This window comes from Ichthyophthirius multifiliis (assembly GCF_000220395.1).
Source record: "Ichthyophthirius multifiliis unplaced genomic scaffold scaff_1120509250562, whole genome shotgun sequence".
Taxonomy (NCBI): domain Eukaryota; phylum Ciliophora; class Oligohymenophorea; order Hymenostomatida; genus Ichthyophthirius; species Ichthyophthirius multifiliis.
The window spans coordinates 1,149-18,985 of record NW_004086634.1 but is presented as its reverse complement, the minus strand read 5'-3'; the positions used below and the strand labels follow the sequence as shown (position 1 = coordinate 18,985).

Sequence of the window (17,837 nt, the reverse complement as noted above, 5' to 3'; positions counted from 1 at the left end):
ACATTTCATAAAAAGATGATTCCCAATCATTTTCTCCTTTTACTACATAAAATTATCTTTTTAATTTATTATAAGCTTTTTCTAGTGTTTATATACTTTCCTTTAAAAGAATTTTCTCTTGATCTTAAATACTTATTAAATTATTTACATTCTATCTATTTTTTTTCAAATAAATTATACTTTTTTTATAATCTTCCTCTTTTTTTTTATAAATATCAACTTCTTTCTTGTATTTATTTAATTAACTTTCTAAAATCGACACTTCTTGATTATACATCTTATGAATTCGAGTACTTTCTGCCAAAAATTCGCCCTCAATATCATTTGTTTCCATTTTTTATTCCTCTAATACCTTCCAATGTAATTGATTTAAACCTTCAATTACTTTCTTTAACAAATCGCCTCTCTCAGAATATTCAATGGAAATTTATCGAACGATTTCTTAAAAACAAGCTTCATAAACGGCATATAATTTACCGAAAATCTCAATTGATGATAATTTAGAGTCTTTATAAATACCTAAAACCATCTCATTTAACCATTAATTTAATGTTTCAACCTCTTATCTATTAGAAGGTAGTCTACTTGATTTAAATTTTAAGTTTTAGTACTATTTTCGGATATTTTTTTGCAATAAGTTCATGAAAAAATCCTTATTTAAACCTTTTACTTAATTTATTTATTAAAATTAGCTTTTTTGTAGTTATTCCCGTATTTTAGAAATATCTTTTTAATAAGGAATTTCGATTTCTTTGAGCATTTTTACGTATATATTTTAGTGATTTTTTTAGGCTTTTTGCATATTTTCGATTTCTGATTGTTTTAAAAGAGGAGTTTATGTAGTATTATTGTTTTTTTTTTTTAATTATTTATTTATAAATGAAATGTTTCTATATTATAAAAGATTTTCAATTTAATTCGTTTGTTTTTAGTTTATTTTTAAAAATTTGTAGTATTTTTAATTTTTTTAAGGAGAATAATCTAAATATTTTTATATTTATTTTTAAGGGATTTTTTAAAGAGAATTTAATTATTAAGTTTAATTATTATTAGAAGTATTTTAAATTATTTAATATAAATTAGATTGTGAGTTATTTTTAGGTATCATTTCGGATTATTAGGAGTTTATTTATTAGTTATAATACATATTTTCTTATTCAGTTAATTGTAATGGAGAATTCTAGATTTTCTTTGTTAATAATTGAAAACTAGATTAAGTTTAGTATTAATCATGTTATGTGAAAAATCTATATGAATTCATTTTTATTTATTTAATATATATTATATATTTAGTTTTTTTATATATAAATATTTATTAAATTTTGTGTTTTATAAATATTTGTGTTTTTTTATTTTTTTTAATATATATTTTTCTAATAAATGTGTTTTTTATTTAATAAATTGTTTTATTTAAAAATAAAGATAATTTTATAGATGATATAAAAATTATATTTTGATATAAAGTATAAAAATAAATAATATAAAATTTGTATAAAAAAAAATTATTTTCATATATTAAAATAATAAATAAAAGGAAAAATATATTAATTATATTTATAGAAAAAATTTTATTAATTATAAAAATATAATAAATATTTTTTATAAGAATAATAATATTATAATGATTATAATAACAATAATAATATTAATAAAAATAATAAATATAATAATAAATATAATAATAATAATAATTAGAAAAATAAATAAAAAAAAATAATTATAAAAAATATTAAAATTAATAATATAGAAAAAATAAATGATTTTTTTTTATATTTATAATATTTTTTATCAATAATCTTCATCATCGTTTTCTTCAACACATTAAAAACTTATATTTGTAATTATATTTTCAATCTACTAACTATCGACTTTAAAATTTGTTTATTTAAGATTTACTTTTATAATTCCATTATTTTAGGCTATAACTTACATCCAAGTAATTCATTAATTAATGTACAACTCCTCTCATTATTTTCATTTCCTCTTTCATTACTTTAACAGTTAGATTATATTAAGGTGGATTTTTATTATCCATAAGTACCCAAACATTTATAATATTATCTTCATAAGCATTTTCTTTTGAAGGAAGTCCATAAGTAATTTTAATATCTTCATTATTGAGTCCATTTTGTAATTTTTAGCATATTTAATTACCTAAAGGCTAAAAGAATTTCATGAGAGCATTTTAGATTTAATCTTTTTTATTTTCTTAAATAAACTACTAATTATTTTTTTTCTACTAATTAATATTATTTTCTGATACACCTTTAATTTCCAGTAAAAAATTTCCAGAATTATTTCCACATTTAACTCCTTTAAATTCCCCTTTTAAAATCTAATAATAAATATCCGAACTTTTATGATAAAAATCAACTGAAGAATTTACATTAAAAACCTCCTCACCATTAATAATAAAAGGTAGTTCATACAATAAATACTTCACTCCTAATAAAGCATTAGATTCCGAAACTGGTTTTTTTAATAAAAGCTTCGTTTTAGTAAAATCTATACACGCATTTCTAAACTCCATATCGTTTTCGAATTCTTCTTCTATTTTTCGTAAACTATTTCTATATCCCTCACTTGCTAATAGATCAAAACACGTTATTATTTATATTCTATCTTACCAAAATTCCATTTTTGTACCTAGTAGTTTTATTTCATCATATATTTTGTCCATTTCTTCCATTTAAGAGATATTAAGGTATACTTTTAAAGCTTATTTTACCTTCTTTTGGAATTATTTAGTGGCTTTTTCGATTTAAGAGTCTACACCGGGTGATTCTCTTGCGTTTAGGGTGTATCTGTATATATCAGAAGGGTCTATAAAAGTTACTTTGTTGAATTCAGATAGAGCCCATGTGGTTAGCTTTTCGATTATTTCGTAGGTGAAGTAACCATTAGCGGGACTTATACCGATTATTATGTGTTCTTTTTAGTTGAAGGCTTTTAAGGCATGATTATCGATTTTTGATTGGATTGTTTCTAATGAGTCGATTTTTAAATCTTGAAGTTATATTTAATAATTTTCTTCCATATTTTTTATTTTATTGTTGTTGTATTTTTATATTTTTATTTTTTTTTAAAAAAAAAAAAATTTAAAATTATAAATTTATTAAATATTTTTAAATTTTATTTTTATTTTTTTTAGTGTATTAAATTTTTTATAAAATTATAAATTAATTATTATATTATTAAAGGTAAATTTGTAATTTTCTTTTAATAAATTTCCAAATATTTTCATTAATTACGTATAATATTTTATTTTATTTAGATAATAAAAAATTTATGACGTTAATTTACTTCGTTTAGATAAAATAATTTAATATCTAAATTAAAATAATAATTTCACATTTCTAAAATAAAACAAAATATATTATAATCATTTTAATATATTTTTGAAGTAATTTATTAGTATTATAAAATTTTATAAATTATTTTTAATTTTCGTTATAATAAATAAATTAAAACTAATATTTTTTTTATAATTATATATTTGTCAAATTCACTTTTTTTTATTTTACTTTATCTTTATATTTTTACGAATTTCTTTTTTTTAAATTTCGGATGTCCCTAAAAACTTAAAATAAGAATATCTAGAAATTCTATAGAAAAATGCATTAAATCAAACCTTGAAAATAAAGTTGGACATTGAAAAGCAAATAGCCAGAATATTCTCAAAAACCTAAGTATGGTCTTTGTTCATGTACTCTGCTCATAAGTGCAAATGTCATTAATTAAGATTAACAACTGAGGTAATTATGTAACATTCAAGTAATATAATTAATTAATATCTTAAAAAAGGAGTTTGGTCTGGAATAAACAACTAATGAAAATCATAAAAAATATTATTAGAAAAAAAACTAAAGAAAAATAATTTATAAAATCTAAAAAAATATTATATATATGTATTTTAATTATTTGGAAAATCTTGCGTCATTATTATTATAAATATAAAATATTATTATCTTAAAAATAATAATTATTAGAAATATATTAAAATAATAAACAAAAATTATATGTATTATTTAATATTTTAAATTTTAATATAAAATTACTATATTATTTATGTATTTTTATAAAATAAATAACTTTATGATATTAACAAAAACTCAAAATTCCGATTTTTCAAAGACAAATTTTTATATAAGTATTTAATAAAAAGTTTTTGTAAAGAATTAATTTATATATAGAGTAAGTCGAAAAGGGGTTCAACAGTTTATTTTTCTAAGACTTTCATACATACAAAAATATTTCATTTATTGCACTACTGATTATTCAATGGTCTTTGAGCTACAAATTCAAAATATAATATATTTTCTATAATTTATGGAAATAAATATTATGAAAGTGAGTTGGATATAGAATTCATACTATATAATTTATATATTATTGATAATTTTTATTTATTTTCAAATAATATAATCTATATTATTATTATTATTTTTATTAAAAAATCGATAAACTTTATTAAAGAAAAGTTAATCTTTTAATAAATAAATATTTTATAATATTATATTATAATAAAACTAACAAAAAATATAATTTAAGCGGTTATTACCTTTATAAGTTTAAAAAAGTTACTAATGCTATACATAAAACTTAAATACTCTACAAATAAGTCATTTAAATATTATTAATATATTTATATAAAGCCTTGAAATCAGAATGAATCCAAAATATAATGAAAAAAAATATAATTTTATAAAAGATTTTATAATAAACTTGATTATTACGTTTTTTGTTATAATGATGAATTAAAGACAAATAATAATGATTTTTATGTTAGAGTAATAAAAAAAATTATTTAAAAATATATATTAGTAATTATGAATATTATTTGTCTTTAGTTCAAATCATGAAAGTAATTTTATGTAGAAAGTTTTAATTTCATGAAACTTATTCTTTTTAAATAATAATTTTTATCAAATGTTTTTTAGTTTTTATTTTAATAAAATAAATTTAAAAAATTAGATTTTTTTTTTAAAAAAAAAAAAATTAATATTTTTGTGAAATAAAATTTATATTTTTTAAGTGTTATTTAAATAAATTTTATAAATAATAATAATTATAATCATTCATTTAAATTAATAACATTTGTTTAATATTTTTTTTTATTATAATATTATTTATTAATTTTAAATAAAAAAGAAATATTATATTAGTTTTATAAAAATAAAAAAAATATAACTTAATTTAATTAAATGAATTCGATAAAAAAATATTACAAAATTATAATATATATATAAGGATTATATTTTATAATACATATATTAATATAAATATATATATATATATATTTATTTTATAAATAATTATACTATATAAATATTTTTATTTTATTTTGTTATAAACTAATTTGCAAACAATATATGAAAAATATTATTTTATTTTATAATTTCATTATAAATTAAAATTTTAAGTTAAAAAACATTTATTTTATACAATTTTATCATAATTCCATTTACAAATCAAAACATTTTCATATTTTATTCATCAATAAATATAAATAATATTAAAAACTAAAATAATAAATTAATGTGTCTATTTATGATTAATAAATATTTATATTAATATATTTATAACAAATTAATATATCAATGTGAATATGAAATAATATTAAAAATATAAAACTTTTTTTCATATTATTCAAAATAATTTAAAATTTTATTATTTATACTAATAGAAGAATATTTTTATTTCATAATAATTTTTTTTTTGGAAATAATATATTTTTAGCAATGATAATAGATTAAAGTGTTACAGAATTTATTTTGATGTAAAAATTCATGTAAATAAAGAAAAAATGAATTAATCGGATACAGATTTTGTTTGATAAAATGTTTTTATCATAGTTCGTTATATTGTTTTCTTTTTTGAAAAAAATTATAAATAATTAATTTTATATAAATTAGAAGTTTTTGTAATATTTAATAAAATTTTATTTATTTTTTAATAATTTTCTTTATTTCTTTTTAATTAGTTATTGTTTTTAAGTTTATTAATTGATATTAATTATAAATAAAATTAAACTCGAATTTTTGTATATATTAGATAAAATAATTTAGAATAATAGATAAATAGAAAAAAAAATTTTATCAGGTAAATTAGAAAATAAACAAATAATAAATGTAGCACATGATATATATATATTATAAAAAAAATAATAATAAAATAAATAATAAAAATAAAAACAAAAAATCCTAAAAATATAAATAAAAATGCACAACCATAAATCCCAAAACGTAACAATCAGGCCATACTTAAACTAAAACCATTTCCTATTTGTATCTAATGATAGCCATAGAAACTATAACTCCGACTTCGACATCAGAACACACACTAGCAGTGAAGCCCGTAACCATCTAATTTTAGATCATTAATATGATAACGTTTACACTATAAGATCTTCAACAAACCCTGACCATTTCATATTTTGCTCAGATGATGGTGTTCGTGGAATTGGTAGTGATTTCGATGTAAGATCTCATAATCATAATGAAAAAAGAAACCATTGGAAAATCTAATAAGTTTAATAGGGTGTTTATACTATTAGTTCAGCTCAAAATCCTAATCATCATTTATTTGCTGCAAATGATAATAGTAATGCATATGGTTAAGATTTTGATGTTAGAACTCATACTCATCATGAAGAAAGAAATAAATGGTTAATTGACGCATTCGTACCTTATTAATGTGTAGTCACTATTAGACCTATGTTACATTAAGATCATTACTTATTTGTTTCTAATGATTAACATAGAGCTTATGGATAAGATTTTGATGTTAGAACACATGCTAGTAAAGAATAAAGAAATAACTTCATATTAGATAAAGTTGATGGTAACTTATACACTATTAGACCATAAGTTAATCCTGATCACTACATTTTCTGTTCAAATGATGGAGTAAGAGGATTTAACGATGATTTCGATGTAAGAACACATACTCATAAAGAATAAAGAAATTATTGGAAAATCGATGTTGTTTAGGGAAATATTTGCATTATTAGTTCTGCAACAGATAATAATCACAAACTTTTCTATGCAAATGATGGAAGTAATGGATATGGTAAAGATTTTGATGTCAGAACTCATTATCATCATGAAGAAAGAAACTAATGGATTATTGATGGATTCTTTTGAGGTTATCAATAGTTAGCTAATTTTATAAATAAAAAATAAAAATAAATCTTTTATTAATTATTAAAATTTTTTTTATGAATTTGTTCTATTTTAATTATTTAATTTTTTATTTAATATTTTTTAATTAAAAAATAATGAATATCTTTATATATAAATTAAAAAAAATATAAAATATATATATATATAAAAATATATATATATTAATAAGAAAATTTATATATTATATATATATAAAATTTGATTTTTGTTTTTAATATTATAATAAATTTTTTTATAATAAATAATTCTCTATACTTTTTTAACATTATTTTTATTATTTTTTTTCTTTTATTTTATTTCTAATTTTATTTTTATTTTTTTTTTATATTTATTATAATTTTTTAAATTTAGTTTTTTCTTGTATATAAAATATAAACATAATAATTTTTAATTTATTTTTTTATAAAAATATTGTAAGTAATTTAATATATTATAATATTTATTTTATATATTTAAATAATAAAAATTAAATTTATTTATATTTTTATTTATTATATATATTATTCTTCTTTTAAAAAAAAAAACATAAAATCTATAATTTTTTTTTATATAATATTAATTTATAAATTTTTTTACATTTATATTGAAAAAAAAATAAACAATGAATTAAATATAAATATATATTTTAAAATAAAAAAATATATTAATATATATAATATATATAATAATATATATATATATATATATATATATATATATATATATATATATATTTCATTTTTCTTCTCTTTATTATTTTAATTCTTTTTTTATATACTCAAAAACTCCAAAACTTAATGATACAGCAGGCATAGCTTTCATGATACATGGTAAAATTCCTCTAAAATATCCGCAAAATCCATCTTATTTAAACACTTTTATAAAGCAATCTCCCATCCCTTCATATTATTACTTAAATCCTGGAATACCTTACATTTACAACTTAGTCCTAACTAAAGAAAATGGATAAGCAAAAACTTAACCACATAAACTAGAAATACCCCCACATCCCATAAGTACTATCGGTGAAGGGCTTTCAGTACAATTTTATATATAATAGTCTCTTAAAAGTTAATAAGTAGTTAGATTTATTCCCGCATAAGGAATAACTCCATATAATGTTGGTAAAATTCCTTTATATAACCCTTTAAGACCTTCTTATTTATTTATTTTTTATACACAATCAAAAAGTCCTTTATAAACCGAAGAATCTGTTAATGCTAACTTAGTTTTTGCAATGTCTATAGGAAAAAATAAAACAGTAGAGGAAATACCTGCTAGACTACCGGATAAAAACATTTCAAAAGGACTTTGTTTTGATCTACCAGATGAAACTATGGCTTTTATTTTATCATATAAAAGCATTTAAAATGCAGTTTCGGGAGCTATTTTAATCACATTAGTGCCATTACCCCTAAAGAAGCCTTTAATGCCTTATTTTTAATATATATTTACAAACCCTTTCACTATTCCAATACTATTTTCCTTAGTTTAAGATTACATAAGTGTTTTTAATCGGTCTAAAGGGGCTGTGACAGTTCTTGAAAATGCTCCTGCGACTGCTCCTGCAATAAGAATGTCTTAAGTGGGTACTTTATTATCTTTTTCTATAGGAATAGAGACGAATTCTTGGTTATTAATTTCCGAAGCACGCTCCCAAATGTCAAAAAGAGCTTTAATATTTTCAGAAGGAAGTAGGAAATAGAATTTAACGAATTCTTTTAATGAAATATGATTGTCTTTATCAAAATCTAGGACTGAGACTAATTTCTCGATTTATTAATCTGAAAAGTTTTATTTTTGGAAAGTTTTCATAATTTCTTCGCGGTTTAAATAACCATCATTATTTAAATCGATTTATTCAAAGATTTATTAAATTTTGGACTTCTAGTTTGTAAATAATTGCTCAAATTCATCTATTTATATTTTATTGTCGTTATTTAAATCACCTTCTTAGAATATTTGGCGTATTTAATTTGGTATAATTGGATAATTTAAGGTTGTAAGGAATTTCTTGATATCCTTTTTAATTATAAAGCCTTTTTAATCATAGTCTATTTCACTGAAGAGCTCAAATATGTAATTACTCATGTTTTTTTATTTATTTTAATAAATAAATATTTTTAATAGACTAAATAAAAATATTTTATTTCTAAAATCTTATTTTTTATATATTTAAAAGATATTTGTTTTATTTTTAATAATAATAATATTAAAAAATATTTAAAATAAAAAAAATATAAATGAAGCTAAAAGAAAAGAAATATTTTACATAATAAGGTTTTAATATTTCTTGATACAAGTTTCAAATATTAAAAATAATTTGCAATACACCTTAAATATATTATAAATTATAATTAAGGCCACTTCAAATTTTAACATTTAGTAAATAATGTAGTAAATTATACAGTATATTATTTACATAAATAATAATGTATTTTCTTTAAAGTAAATAAAATAAAATGTTGAACTTAAAAAAATAATTAATTATATATAAAAATTTTATAAAACTAATATAGACTTTTTTATTCTGTGTGTGACTTTATTTTTTTTATTTATAAAAAATAATTAAACATTTTTTTTTTGAAAAAATTATATATAGAAAAAAAAAAAAAAAAATGTATTAAAAAAAATATTATTTATAAATATTATATATTTTTCATTATTTAGAATAAACACCAACTTTAGCAGGTCTTATTATTCTTTCATTAATTTTATATCCTATTTATCCAACAAAAGCAACAGTTCCACTTTCTTGAGTGTTATCAGGGACATTACAAAGTGCATCATGTAAATTAGGGTCGAATTTTTCTCCTTAAGCAGGATTTATTTAGAGTATTCCAAAAAAGGCAAGATTTTATACTAATTATTGCGCAGTATCTTTTACATCTAAAAAAATAATGTATACTTTTATTTTAGGTTTTTTTTTAAAAAAATACCTTAATATACTTCATTATTTATATCTTCGTGTTTTTAAAAAGCTTCTAAAGACCTTAATAAATTATCCTATACTTCTAAAACATCCTTAGTGAATTTTGAAAGAACAAAATTTTTATTTTTTTAGTTTTCTTTATCAATTTTATTTTTGAAATTAGAATAAGAATCATTTATCATATACAATTCTCCATCTAAGTCCATTACTTTTTCTTATAATTCTGCTAATTATTCATCTAATTTAGTTTTCTGTATATATATATATATATATATATATATATATATATATATATTTATATTTAATACAAATAATATATATTTATTAATATTATACTTCTTCTTATTTAATGTTTAAAATTTCTTCATGTCTTTATTTTTTATATTAAATATCTTAATAAACTAATATAGCTTTTTAAAATGATTATAAATTATTCATTTTTAAAAGTTCGTGAATATTATCAGGTAAATTCTAGAAATTCTCATCTAAATATAATTTAGAGATATTCATCTTTTCTTTTCTTTTTAAATTCATTGATTCGTACATTTATAACCATTACTGATCAGATTATTATATACTTTTACTTTAGTTTTTTAAATTTAGCTTAAATTTATTTAGTACTCTTCGAAATATTAATTAGAGTCTGAATGGTTTTACTTCATATTATTATTTGCCTTCTATTATTGCATCATAATTATCAGCTAGAGTTTGAGCTTCTTCAAATTCTTTTTCCGCTTCTTTCCATAAATATTGATTTAATTATTCAGGTTTCATATTTGCCGTTTCATATTCTCCTTTAAAAATATTTTCTGCTTATTTTCGTCTATCATCAAACTCTTTATATAAATCTTCCATATATCTTTTATATTATTTTTCATTAAAAAATTTATATATTGCGTTTTTTTATTTATTACTAAGCAAATTATTTATTAGAAATTTTTAATTATTGTTTGTTTGTAATAAATACTTAAACTATATTTTTACATAAAAACATTTTTGTTTTATTTTTTTATAGTAGTTTTAGATTTTATATTTTTAGTACAAAAAAATATTTTATTGTATATAAATATTATTAATTTCTTACATAATAAAAATAAAATATATATAATTTTATAAATAATTATTAAATATTTTCCATTGTTAATAATTTTAATTTATTATTATATAAAAAAAAAATTTATTTTTTTAATATAATTATTGTTTTTTTAAGATAACTTTCTAGATGATAAGTAAAATAAAAAAATAAATGTAAAAAATATAATAAAATAAAAAATTGTAATATATATATATATATATATATATATATACTGTATAATTATTACTTAATTCTAGTTATTTAATTTTAAAGATAAAAAAAAAAAAAAAAACATTAAATTTTTGTTTTTTAAAAAATAAAAAAAGTCAAATAAGTATAAGTTTTAATAATAAAATATATAAATATATATATATATATATATATATATATATATATATATATATATATATATATATTTGTTGTTTCTAATTATGATTTAATTATAATTTATTCATTTTTTCATTTATAAAGTTTTCATTATTTTTAATAATTTTATATAATAAATATTAAATATTTTTAATAGTTATTAATTTTGTTTTTTTTTTTTTTATATACAATTTATCTTAAAAATGTTTTTACATAATTTTTTTTCTATATTATAAATTTTACAAATATATAATAATTTTTTAATCAAAAATATACAAAATATTTATAATAAAATCAATCATTCATTTAAATTAGTATATTTCTACCAATTTTCAGGAAAATCAAGTTCTTTTTCATCAACTTCATTAATAAACTTTTCATTTTCCCAAACTCCGCATTTTAAAATTGTATTATTATTAATACTTTTAATTATACCTTTACCTTTCCATGTATCATTTTCCCAAAAACCTATTCTATTTTTTAAAAAAAAATATTTAAATAAAAAAATACCAGTAAAAGTTTTCATTTATTTTCTATATAAATAATGTCCGAATCCCTAAAATTTTCCTTATTTAAATTATCCTTTATAAACATCACCTTAACTACCTTAAGTTTCACCTATAAAAATGAATTTCCCGTCTCCTTCTTATTAATTATTTTACCAATTTCCTTAATATTTATTCCCATTTGAATAATTATATATTCCAAAACCATGTCTTTTCCCAGCTTTAAAATACCCCTCATATATACCTCCGGACGGATACTAATGTTTCCCATACCCTTCTTATTATCCGTTTTTCCATTCCCCCTTATAATTAAACTCCTAATCATTTATATTATAGTAAAAAGTACCTTTAAACTACATATCATTAACCCATTCACCTTCATATTTTGACCCATCTTTGTAAAAAAACTCACCTTTTCCTTACTTATTATCCCTGAAAAGATGCCCTTTATAAGTACCTTCCTTATATACCCTATCTCCTTGGCCCTAAATGGCATAATTTTCGAATTCTCCTTCATATAAAACAACACCATAGTCCCAAAAATTATAAATTTTACCTGTTTTGGGTCTATCATCGACCCATTTTCCATCATAAAGCGGAAAAGCATCGTAATTAAAAAATTAACCCTTACCATGTTTTAAAAAACTATACTTCAAACCTCCTGTATAATAAGAACCGTCATGATATTTAATAATTCCAATCTATAAACTACCATTAACCCAGTTTCCGGCAAAAATTACACCGTCATCATTTAATAATTCACCTTTTCCATGAAATTAATGCTTTTTGAAACTCCCACTATATTTTCGGCCATTTGGGAAAAGTAAGACACCTTCCCCATCGTAAAATCCATCCAAAAAATAACCCTCATATATAATATTATTTCTAATTTCTTTGCCCTTTCCTGTTGGGAAGTCGTTTTGAAAAATTCCTTCGAAAAAATAGTCTTTGTCTTTTAAAATTGCTGGACCTGTGCGTTAATAAAATGGATCAAATTCACCAAAATAGAGCATTCCTGAGTATAATGTGTAGGAACCGTCAGGGTTTAGTACAGGTGCTTTTTTTTATATACGGGCTTTTAGGATTATTTCTCGTTGGAAATTTTCCAGTTTATTTTCGATTATTTTATCGCTTTCATCGAAATAATACTCAAAGTCTTTTATAAATTAAATGAATTAATATATGTCAATCCTTTTATCGTTTTACCAATCTAAAATTTAAATTACTTCGAGTATTTTGTCTACCTGTATTTGACAATAGGAAGAGTAAATTTCTGCAAAATGAATGTTTGTGCTTTCGAATTCATTCGGGAAAAGTTTATTCCATGTTTAAAAACCTCTTTTTTCATTTAATGTACAAAATAAATAATTCGGAAAAGTACAAAAATTAGTTTCAGTTATATTACTGAAAACTTTTCGAACAGTTTATGTTTAAAAATATAAATCTTCGAAAGTTTTATTACTAAGTAAGAACTATGTGATATCAAATTCATTATTTTTAAACTCTTTTTCATTAACTTATTTGAAAAATGTGTATAGGTTCTATATATCATTTAAATTTTCATAATAAATATTCTCTAATGTAAATCTTAAATGAAAAGAACGAAAAATTTACATATTGCCATATAACCCTATTAAATCGCTTTCGATTATTTTTATTTATTCAGGAAAAACACATATTTGATATAATGTATTTAAAATATATTCTAGTTATTGTATTGCTAGGGTTAATTTTTAACCATTTTTAGTTATTATGTCTTTTAGGCATTGGGATTTATAATAAGCTTCTTCAAGGGTTTTTACATGTTTTTTAAATTAGTAATCTATATTTATTTATTTATTATTTTATTTTTTTATGGTTTTACCTTCAAGTTCAGTTTTTTTTTCTTCTTCTTCTTCTTCTTTTTTTTCCGATTTTATTATTTCTTCAGCTTTTGTTTCTATCATTTTTACTAAATTTTTTAATAAAATAAGTAATAATATTATATATAAAAGCTTTTTACATGGAGTATTTTTGAATTTTATCTCTAACGTATCTTCTTGTAAAGATTGGGATTACTAAGTTAATTCTTGCTATATGTAATCTTTTTATAATGTTTCTTATGTTAAATATTATGGTAAATTCTATTTGTCTATAAAATTTTAATATTCTTAAGCTGAACAGCAAGTTCCCATTTTTTTTATTATAATTAAATTTTATTTTAAATAATTAAAAATTATGTTAATATTACATTATTTATATATATTGAATATATTTAAGAATTAAATCAAGAAAAATAATAATTTTAATTAAAATATTTATATAAATATAATATTTATTTTATTATGATTAAAATAAATAATTCCTAATTCTTTCTATTTATATTATTTTTTTTTATAAATATACTACTAAATAATTTAATTATTAAGTTTTAAATTTTAATGAATTTAGTATTTAAAATTTTATTTTATTTAATTATATATATTTCATTCAAAATTTAATATAGTAATAAAATTAATATTAGATATTTCCCAAAGTTTTTTTAAATAAGTTTATATATTTTTTCAATTAATTTTAGTCTAATATTCTCCTTTAAAATATTAAAATAAGTAAAATGCAATAAAATAATTTTTTATATACTACTCAAAAGTTTAAATATTATGGTTTTAAGTTATTATAAAAATAGCCAAAAAATAATTAACATATTTTTCGTGTCGATAAATTTCATTTCAAATGTGTAATTAAATTTAACATTTTTTTTATAGTCATGTAATAATAAAAGTTCTCTAAATTTCGATATTTAACAGAATAATCTAAAATAGGAAAAATATTAGTAAAGCTAGAAAGAAAATAAATTAGGTCCATTAAAAAAAGGAAGATTTAAGAAGAAAAATTGAAAATTTAGAAAGAAAAAAAGAAATAACTTAAAACTTTAATAATAAAATTAAAATATAATTTATGAGGATTCAATAGTTTGAGATAAAAATTAAATAATTAGAATCGAAACATAATATACTAAAATAAATAGTAAAAAAAATTATAAGGCAGAAAAATAATTCAACTGGATTTTAAAATAAAGTAAATTAGATAAAAATACGGTAAAATTTCTTACTTAAACGTAATTTTTTTTAAATTTTCTGATTAAACATGATAAAAATGTCATTTATATAAAAAGTTATTTTTAATTATTATTAACTTTTTTTTAGAAGCCAAAAAAAGACAAAAAAAAATAATTTTTTAAATTTATAATTAAATGAATGTATTTTTTAATATTATAATTAATAGTATTTTTATAATATTAATATTTATATATTTATTAAAATTTTACTTTTTATAAAAAAAAATTATTATTTTATTTAAAAAAATGCAAAACACATTATAAATATAATTATAATAATATCAAACTCTACCAGGAAATCTTTCTCGGTAAAAAAAAAATACATATTCTAAAGGTTTAGATTAATAAAGCTTTGGTAGTAATAATTGTTCGAATATATCAGAAAAGCATACAGAAAATAATTTAGACTAAGAATTTTCATAAAACTTATAATAAATTTAATCATTGTTAAAAAATTTTACTAAACATGAACAAATAAGAATTAATTTGTGGATTAAATAACTTTCTTAAGCTGTTTATAATATAGTATGGAAATAAAATAGGAATATGTATTCTAATCTACTTTTAAATATGTTAAATAATAATTAAATTTATGAGCCTTTTTCTAAAGTACCACCTGAAGGAAATTTGCTTAAGTTATCAAAATTTGATATAGTATTTTATTTAAATATAAAAAAAAAAAATATTTAAAATAAAAAAAAAGCCTTTTTAGGTTAGAAATATATTAAGAGAAGGAGAAAAAGAAAATTAAAATATAAGTTTTTAATAATAATGTAAAAGTAAATCTAGAAATAATTCATAAATATAAATTAGAAAAAAATCAAAAAATTTAAGTATATGTGAAAGTTGTAGAAATACTGAAAAAAATGATTAATAAAATTACTTTATATAATTAGATGAAAAAAATATTTAAAAATTAAAAAAATTTAATGATATTTGCTAAAATTCAAGCAAAAATAAATTCTTATTTAATCAAGATCTTGAAATTCACAATTTTAAATTTTAAGAAATTTAAAAGGAATAAAATAAAAATAATAAATATGATGTTATTTATAAATAGATTTAAAATTTAGAAAAAGAAAATATTTATTTGAAAAATATATAAGGAGAATTAATCCTTTTAACTTAAAAATTAATTATTTTTTGTTAAGCTTAAATTAATATTGATTGCTTTGATGTAATTTTTTAAATTATTCTTTTTTTTTTAAAAAAAAAATTAGTTTGTTTAAATAAAAAAAGAAATCAAAAATTTTGAATAAAAAAATAATTTAGTTATATATAGTTAAAAAGACTCTATTTTAAAAAAATAATAATAAAGTAAAGAAAATAATAATGGGTTTAAAAATTAAAATTATAATAAATACGCAGAAAAATTAGAATAAGCAATTAAAAAATCTAATTAAGATACAAGTTAATTTATTTAATATTTAAATGGAATAAGAAAGAATATAAATTGAAATATATAAAAGATATGTATAAAATAAATAATTGATAATCTTTTATTTTTATATATTAAATATTAATTTAAATAATATAGTTTTATTTTAATATAAAAAAACTAATATAAAATATCTTTATAAAAAAATAATTAAAAATGATAAATAAATATATTAAATAATTAGGCAAAATAAATAAATAATTAACAAAAAATCACAGAATTTAGCTATTCAGTAATTTAAACAATTAAAAATAAGATTAAAATTAAATAAAATAATAAAATAATAATGAACATTAGTAAAATATAACAGAAAAATAAAAAAATGATAATAATAATAATGATAATTAATATTAATTAGAAAATTTAGAAAATGAATATAAATTATTGAGAATATAAAAAGAAGATTCAATAAAAAACCTTTATAATTAATACCTTAAAAATCGTATATATATTAAAAAAAATATATAAATTATAAAAAAATACATATAAAGTATCAGTTTATCATCCAAAAGTATATAGAGGATAAGATGTAAAAAAATATTTGTATTTATATATAAATAAATAATAAAATAAACTAATTGTTAAAGTATGAATCTAAAATTGAATAAGTAAATATAGCTTATTTAAAAATTATTAAAAATAAATATTAAAATATAAACGATTTGAATGAATAAGATAAAAAAGGTATATAATTATATTTATATATAATAGTATTAATATTTATTTTTTTAATTATTTTTTTTAAATGTATTGAATAATAAAATACGATAATAAATATATTTAATTATTACTTTTTTTAAGTTTTTAAATAAAACTTTTTAGAAATTAATTAAAATAAACTAAATTTAAATATCTAATTTATTAATAATTTTTTATATAAAGAAATAGAATATTTATTTAGATCTGGTTTCTAAGTTATAAAATTTAATTAATAAAATGCTCATTAATAATTGATGGAATTAGGTATTTTATAATAAAAATTACATTATTTATTATTTTAAATAATAGTTGATTAAATGCACGATTCAGCTCCTAAAGAACCTTAAAATTTTTTAAGTTATATTATATTATTATATTTTATAATAGGAATACCTACTTTATATATGGAAAAATGGTGAAATTTAAATAAAATCATATTTTTTATAATTTATTAATTGTTTTATTTATTTTTGAAAAAAAAAATTAATATATTTTTTTCATGACATATAATTGTTTAAATATTAATTATCTAAAAAAGGAGTAAAAAACTGTTTATTTTAT

General features: G+C 17.5%; 5 protein-coding genes across 5 annotated transcripts, besides 31 other annotated features; 1 reads left to right on the top strand and 4 right to left on the bottom strand. All coding sequences in view use genetic code 6, as the record gives it.

The window, feature by feature from the left end:
- Window positions 1-14: part of a microsatellite that runs on past the window's edge.
- A 1,297-nt stretch (window positions 15-1,311) lies between these two features.
- Window positions 1,312-1,348: a microsatellite.
- A 253-nt stretch (window positions 1,349-1,601) lies between these two features.
- Window positions 1,602-1,692: a microsatellite.
- Window positions 1,628-1,756: a microsatellite.
- Window positions 1,653-1,717: a microsatellite.
- A 667-nt stretch (window positions 1,757-2,423) lies between the features above and the next one.
- Window positions 2,424-3,037, bottom strand: IMG5_081850 (hypothetical protein; the record flags this gene model as incomplete). Its single annotated transcript, XM_004036408.1, has 2 exons — window positions 2,424-2,469; window positions 2,628-3,037. 2 exons carry the CDS (start codon window positions 3,035-3,037, stop codon window positions 2,424-2,426), a joined length of 456 nt encoding a protein of 151 aa, XP_004036456.1.
- A 275-nt stretch (window positions 3,038-3,312) lies between these two features.
- Window positions 3,313-3,374: a microsatellite.
- Window positions 3,375-3,938: 564 nt separating this feature from the next.
- Window positions 3,939-3,988: a microsatellite.
- A 389-nt stretch (window positions 3,989-4,377) lies between these two features.
- Window positions 4,378-4,411: a microsatellite.
- An 867-nt stretch (window positions 4,412-5,278) lies between these two features.
- Window positions 5,279-5,343: a microsatellite.
- Window positions 5,290-5,343: a microsatellite.
- Window positions 5,344-6,154: 811 nt separating this feature from the next.
- Window positions 6,155-6,185: a microsatellite.
- A 36-nt stretch (window positions 6,186-6,221) lies between these two features.
- Window positions 6,222-7,145, top strand: IMG5_081840 (hypothetical protein; the record flags this gene model as incomplete). The annotated part of the gene is made up of 1 exon (XM_004036407.1): window positions 6,222-7,145. The coding sequence occupies one exon, from the start codon at window positions 6,222-6,224 to the stop codon at window positions 7,143-7,145; it is 924 nt and encodes a 307-aa protein (XP_004036455.1).
- A 145-nt stretch (window positions 7,146-7,290) lies between these two features.
- Window positions 7,291-7,381: a microsatellite.
- Window positions 7,310-7,346: a microsatellite.
- Window positions 7,314-7,370: a microsatellite.
- Window positions 7,317-7,384: a microsatellite.
- A 65-nt stretch (window positions 7,385-7,449) lies between these two features.
- Window positions 7,450-7,517: a microsatellite.
- Window positions 7,453-7,541: a microsatellite.
- A 248-nt stretch (window positions 7,542-7,789) lies between these two features.
- Window positions 7,790-7,889: a microsatellite.
- Window positions 7,823-7,897: a microsatellite.
- A 1-nt stretch (window position 7,898) lies between these two features.
- Window positions 7,899-9,254, bottom strand: IMG5_081830 (solute carrier family 25, putative; the record flags this gene model as incomplete). Its single annotated transcript, XM_004036406.1, has 1 exon — window positions 7,899-9,254. One exon carries the CDS (start codon window positions 9,252-9,254, stop codon window positions 7,899-7,901), a length of 1,356 nt encoding a protein of 451 aa, XP_004036454.1.
- Window positions 9,255-9,267: 13 nt separating this feature from the next.
- Window positions 9,268-9,301: a microsatellite.
- A 521-nt stretch (window positions 9,302-9,822) lies between these two features.
- Window positions 9,823-10,869, bottom strand: IMG5_081820 (hypothetical protein; the record flags this gene model as incomplete). The annotated part of the gene is made up of 3 exons (XM_004036405.1): window positions 9,823-10,052; window positions 10,103-10,346; window positions 10,753-10,869. The coding sequence occupies 3 exons, from the start codon at window positions 10,867-10,869 to the stop codon at window positions 9,823-9,825; spliced, it is 591 nt and encodes a 196-aa protein (XP_004036453.1).
- Window positions 10,350-10,396: a microsatellite.
- Window positions 10,870-11,373: 504 nt separating the features above from the next.
- Window positions 11,374-11,402: a microsatellite.
- Window positions 11,403-11,524: 122 nt separating this feature from the next.
- Window positions 11,525-11,586: a microsatellite.
- Window positions 11,587-11,834: 248 nt separating this feature from the next.
- Window positions 11,835-13,988, bottom strand: IMG5_081810 (MORN repeat protein; the record flags this gene model as incomplete). Its single annotated transcript, XM_004036404.1, has 4 exons — window positions 11,835-12,004; window positions 12,047-13,198; window positions 13,269-13,286; window positions 13,907-13,988. 4 exons carry the CDS (start codon window positions 13,986-13,988, stop codon window positions 11,835-11,837), a joined length of 1,422 nt encoding a protein of 473 aa, XP_004036452.1.
- A 226-nt stretch (window positions 13,989-14,214) lies between these two features.
- Window positions 14,215-14,255: a microsatellite.
- A 632-nt stretch (window positions 14,256-14,887) lies between these two features.
- Window positions 14,888-14,941: a microsatellite.
- Window positions 14,942-15,255: 314 nt separating this feature from the next.
- Window positions 15,256-15,322: a microsatellite.
- Window positions 15,270-15,336: a microsatellite.
- A 3-nt stretch (window positions 15,337-15,339) lies between these two features.
- Window positions 15,340-15,386: a microsatellite.
- Window positions 15,387-16,684: 1,298 nt separating this feature from the next.
- Window positions 16,685-16,734: a microsatellite.
- Window positions 16,735-17,020: 286 nt separating this feature from the next.
- Window positions 17,021-17,056: a microsatellite.
- Window positions 17,022-17,067: a microsatellite.
- Between the last annotated feature and the right edge of the window lie 770 nt (window positions 17,068-17,837).